The sequence below is a fragment of a genome, unplaced genomic scaffold, assembly GCF_019419815.1.
Source record: "Pyrus x bretschneideri cultivar Hongxiangsu unplaced genomic scaffold, Pyrus_bretschneideri_v1 Contig24, whole genome shotgun sequence".
NCBI lineage: Eukaryota > Viridiplantae > Streptophyta > Magnoliopsida > Rosales > Rosaceae > Pyrus > Pyrus x bretschneideri.
This window is the reverse complement of record NW_025999546.1, coordinates 3754837-3760724: the sequence shown is the minus strand read 5'-3', so window position 1 is coordinate 3760724 and position 5888 is coordinate 3754837. Positions and strand designations below refer to the sequence as shown.

The following is a 5888-nucleotide window of genomic DNA, read 5'->3' as shown; positions in this document are numbered from 1 at the left end:
TTTAGGAATTCCAACACCTTCGTACTCTGAAATAAACCTTTGTCAACTTTTTTGCAAAACTCAGTTGTACCATGACCTTCACGGTATGCCTTAAACAACTTCTAAACTAGTTATCAATTTTGGGTACAACTTAATAAAATGGAGAAGGCTCTATCAAAAACCCAAACATTTGAATTCATGCACAAATCTTCCTCATAATCTTATGTCTAACTTCCGCATGTGTTTATGTGACAAATTAGCAGGGAACGAAATGGTAACAACTATTCTCACATACCATCTCCTTATTAACTTGCTAAAGTGATTTGATGAGTCACATGCACTATCATTCTAGTCTTCTGTAATAGTCAAGTCCATGCGACTAAAAACATTGGAATTCCAAAATGTTACTGTGAAGTCGGTTGTCGGTTACTTGATTTGGAGTAGCAACTAGTATTTTCTAAGGTCCCATTTCGCCTTAGCTTCCAAACAACACAACGAAATTTATATGCCTCTCTGAGTGGCACCCACGTCTGGTTTCAAAATTCAACCTTTGTGATTTGACCAGAGTAAAACATATCACTCGTAGTTTCTCTGAAAGTATGTTACTAATTTACAATAGTCAAACGAAACAAAAGCATGGACAAAAATGGCGTGGAGATCATGATTCATTTCTTCATATAAAAAAATATAAAAAATCTTTCTTTTGGTTTAGCATTCATTCCTTACCCATGATACATATATAGAAGGGCTGATTAGGTCCTCAATCTAACAAAAAATCTCTTAGTTTAGGTGCTACGAAATTAAGTAGGTATTCCAAGTTCACATGTTTAGGCTCCATTTGATGATCATTCTTTGTTAGTTTTGTTTTTCCTTACTAGAGAGGGAGAAATTAGATAGAATGATGCATGAATCAAGAATGTAGAGAGACCGCGGTAGAAGAGAGGAGGGAAATGTACATGAAATAACATATACAAAAATAAAATGATGCATGAATCAGCTTTTAGTTTTTGATTTTCATGTTGTGCACTGTTTCATGTGCATTTGTTCCATATCCTTCCATATCCTTTATACTATCATTATTGATCTCTCATTTATTCTTTATATTTCCTCTTTATTTAAAAATGTAAAACTAAAACTAAAAACGAAATAATTATCAATGAGCCCTTAAGTTTTTTATATGCAAGAGTTTGCCTATTGTCTTGTAATAAAACTTTCAAAGGAGTTACTTCATAGCCGTCAAAAGTTTTCAAAGGAGTGACTTGATAGCCATATATCAGTGAATGTTTCATTCTAGTAGTTTAAATAAAATTAGGAATCTCATTCTTTTAAAAAAGGGACCTACGTTGTATCAATCCAAACATTTGTTAAAGCAAATGATCCTAAAAATAGTAGTTAACTTGATAGTTTAACAGACGATAAACCATTAAAATTTGTAACTTAAAAGAGTTTTGTGCACCCAACATTTTGTTTGTAGCATTACCCTTGTATTTTTTTAATGGAAGACATCGGTCCACCATGCACGACCAGCACAAAGTAGCAGGAACCCACTACGGTGCTATGTTGAAAACTCGTGCACCTGCAACGACTCGTCAACTCACTGAAAGGAAGTTTGAAAGGTAAATTGGGCCATATATATGAAAATTCCAAAATTGGGCCATATATACAAAAAATAGACACACACACACATATATACCGTTCAACTTTTTTTCTGGGTCATGAATCTCTGTGTCTGGTTGGTGATGAATTGTCAAATGCATACTGAAGAAAGTTGAAGTAGCCTACTGAGAAAGTTGAAATTAGTGCACGTTCCCCTCCTTTTCTTAAAGTGAGTTTGAAATCTACTCAATAAGAATGATATTTCGTCATTTGACTCATTATACAACGTGATAAATGGTTTACCCTAGCAATTGATGTATTTTTTAAGAATTGTAACATGATAATTGCAACACGCCTCATATAATATGTTGACAAAAGCACAATATATATGTCACTTACGTATTATGATCTAATTGTATTCTTATTCACTTATAAGTTAAATGTCTTATATTCAAAATCTCGTGAATGATGAGTTAAGTACATATTTATTTTGCCACCTCTAAGTACAAATATATCGTTATGTTTTCATTAAAGGAGGTAAGCCGAGCTTCGTAGCTTATATGCCATGAATCATATCCACAAGCTATCGAAAAATCCTCAGCCTTTAACGTACCGGAACAAAAGGCTGAGCACCATGTCCAAAAGAAAATAAAGTATCAATCACAAATGCAAGACAGAATTTGAGAAAATGACCAATTTAGGGAATTCTAAGAATTAGGTTAGTTTTTTATGGATTTGAAACCCATTCGGATTCAAATTGTGGGGATTTTAGGAATCCTCATATTCTAACCGTTTATCGTACATTATGCAATTAACAATCATTTAAAAAAATTTATTAAAAATTAAACATAATTTGTACCTAACAAAAATTGATCTCACAATGTACGATCAACGGTTAGGATTTCAGGATTCCTAGAATCCTCACAAAGAGGATCTGGAAAGGATCCTCATCCGTTTTTTACTAGAAAAAAAGGAAAAAGAATGATCCTTTTTCTAGGGATCCTCGTCGGATCATTTTTCTAGAGATCTCATGATCTCATCCATTCATCATACATCGTGCGGTCATAAATCATTTTAAAATTAAATATGAATAATATCTAATGAAAACTAACTACACGATATATGATAAATGGATGAAATCACAGATCCTAGAAAAATGATCCTCACCGGATCTTTTGCCCAAAAAAACAGCTTGTTGTATCCATCTGTGTCAGGCATTTTGTCGAACGGCGACATCCGCACTTCCAAAGTTTCAAGGGGTCTGTGGCTTTAATTCATAGGGTCTTTACCAATTCCTGTCAATAATAAAGAAAAACAGTACAGCCCTATTGCGCATAATAACACCAAATAAAGTAGGTAAATGGCAGATTCAAGCCGCCTACAATAATATCTTGTTGGGATTTTATGTTTATTTAAATTTATTAGAATTTTTGTTAAAAGTTTTTTTATTAGAATTAGTATTTTATTAACTTTGGTTTCCTATTTTTATGGAGAAAATCTTTTCTTAAACTGCATTTATTATATGTTCAAAGGATGTCTTGGGATTTAGGCAATCATCAATGATATAATTGAAGGAAGTTAAAATTTCACCATAAAAAAATTTGTCAATATGAAAAGCAGTCCAATTAACTTACTTATATAAGCTCATATAGGGTCTCACCATCCATGAATATGAGATTCATCTCAACACGCTCTATCATGTGTATCGAATTTTCAACAAATCAAGTACATGGAGTATGCGTAACCACTAGGCTCGCACATGAGGCAAACTAGTCTAATACCATGAAGGAAGTCAAAGTTCCACTATAAAGTCAGTTAACAATATATATGAGGAATAACTTACTTGTACTAAAGCCGTATGAGGATTTTTGGACCTGGGGAAATTTTGGACATTTGGGATTGGTTCAATAGAATAGCACATGTAATGGTAGAACGAAGCACACACCACATGCACTACCAGAAAATAGGGCTTGCTCTACAAAACTTTGCCCGACGAACCACATTTCTTCTAGAAAAGGTATTTTACTCAACAAATTATTTAGTTGATAGGGCAAAACTGGTCAACATTTAAGGTTTACTCAAAACCTTTAAAAGACGGAGTAGCTAGAGTCGTGAGGCAAGGTTATATTTGTCCGGCAAGTTTTTGATGCCAAGAGAAATAAAATGGCGCGTAATACCTTAAAGTTTGCCTGACGAAATTTGTGTTCATCGGCCAGGTCTACACCCGATGTGCCTTTTAGTCAGCCAAAACTTTCTTTGTGGGTGTCATTAAATATATTTTTTATGACGTTGAAAGAGTGTCTTGTATGACTTCTAAGGACACCAATTGAAGATCCGCCTAAGTTGGGCAAAGGCCCCCGACGAAACATGCATGTCACCGCCTATGACACTGAGGAAGAAGATAAAGACCAACAATTGAAGATCCCCCATTCAAAAAACCAAGTTATATATATAAATGATGAAATGAACCACCATATGGATGTGAATCATAACTTCAAGATATTAATCAAAATTTGCATAAATCATGTTAAATAAGGTTTGGTAACTGGGAAAAAAAAAAGGTTAAAGATAAGAAGTTGCAATTTTTATTTTCATTACGGAAGTGTATATATATAGTGGGTATGAAGCAAACGGACCCATAAATGGCCACATATAGTAACGTTCTTAGCAACTACAAAGTCGATATCTTTTAGTGCTTGTTGACAAAGTCTTTGATCCCAGAAATTAGAGCTCGATATCTTTTAGTGCTTGTTGACAAAGTCTTTGATCCCTGAAATAAGAACCTCAGTTTGCGCAGCCGTTTGAGGATCCAGATCCACCGCAATCTTGTTAAGATAAAAGCTATGACTCATCCCTGGACTAATCAGAAGCTCCACATCCTTCTTAGCCTTCTTCATAGCGTCATAGTATTCCATCTCAGTGTCTATTATCATGTCCATCTCAGCAATACATAGAAGAAACGGCGGCAGCTTCAGAGTATCCAAAGGCGATGCTTCGGGGCCCATCGGACAAGTTATTGGATGGTCCTTGGTCGACCCCACTGGCAGTGCCAAGCTCAAAAACTTGTCCACCATGTCTAGGGTTAGCAAAGGTGACTCTGGCTGCTCCAACTCCGACCTACTCCTCACCGCTCGAACGAAGCCTGGGTGGATAGGAATCCCACCCGCTAGCCTTAACGGACTCAAATCCACCTTCCCTGCTCGAGCGGCAATTTCATGCACGAGATTTCCACCCGAGCTGTCCCCTATGAGAAAGACACGGTTGAAGTCTGCGTGGCTGACTAGCCATTGCTCGTATGACTCGCCTTGTGCAACGGAACGAAGCCACAGCAACGCAGAGAAGCCGTCGATGATTGGAGCGGGGAGACGGTGCTCGGGCGCGAGACTTAAGTAGACCGAGATGCAAATGGCTTTGGCTGAGCGTGCAAGCTTGGTGTACATTTGGTAGTACATGTACCAATCCGCTTGGCTAATACAAAAGCCACCTCCATGGAGGTGAAGGATTATGGGGAGCTTCGAAGAATCTTCCGGGTTTGTCTCCGGTAGATAAATTCGTAGCCGGAGGTTTTCGTTAACGTAAACATCTCGGGTGGCAACTCCATCAATGAATTCATCGTGAGGTGCGACCGGCTCAGTCATGAACTGGACCTGAGGCGGTCCAGTCCACGTCCGGTCAACTGAGCCATCAGCGAACACTCTCAGCCAACCGGACACCTCATCGACAAGAACCTTCCGGCTGACCATGGTTTATAGTCTGGGTTACGTAATAACCCTTAGTAGTACTATTAGGTAGTGTCTGAGTATGTGAATGTGTGGATACGATACCTTGACACGACCCTTTATATTAGGAGTTGGAACTTGGTGTGGAAACTGAGAAGGTTGTGAGAAACTGGAAGGAAGGTCGGTTCGGTTTTTCAAAGATGGAAAATTACGCAAATAAAAAATAGTATGCGTACGTCATCACCAACTAGATTAGAATAAAAATTGGGAGGTAGATTGTCCGCCTTTTTGTTTGAATGTTCTTTTCATCCCCTCATATTTTGTGCGGTCATGGATAAGTCACGTCAATATTTTATATTGATTTTTTTTATAAAAAAAATAAGACGAAAAACAATAAGAATATAAAATATTGAGGGGATGAGAATGCCTCCTAGAATTTGACATGATTGACACTACCTGTTCCTGAATATTGCATTTGTGTCATTAAATCGGATATATAGAGTTAGGGTTAATGGTAGCGATCACTTTTGGATTGTAGATTTACGAACATTTGACTGAGTCTTAATCGTGTGATCTTCATGTTATACATAGCCA

At 36.9% G+C, this 5888-nt stretch overlaps 1 protein-coding gene across 1 annotated transcript; it reads right to left on the bottom strand.

Annotated features, from left to right (window-relative positions):
• Nucleotides 1–4137: 4137 nt before the first annotated feature.
• Nucleotides 4138–5420, bottom strand: LOC103952110 (probable carboxylesterase 15). The gene has a single exon (XM_048586348.1). The coding sequence runs from the start codon at nucleotides 5316–5318 to the stop codon at nucleotides 4317–4319; it is 1002 nt and encodes a 333-aa protein (XP_048442305.1). The 5' UTR covers nucleotides 5319–5420; the 3' UTR covers nucleotides 4138–4316.
• Nucleotides 5421–5888: the final 468 nt, after the last annotated feature.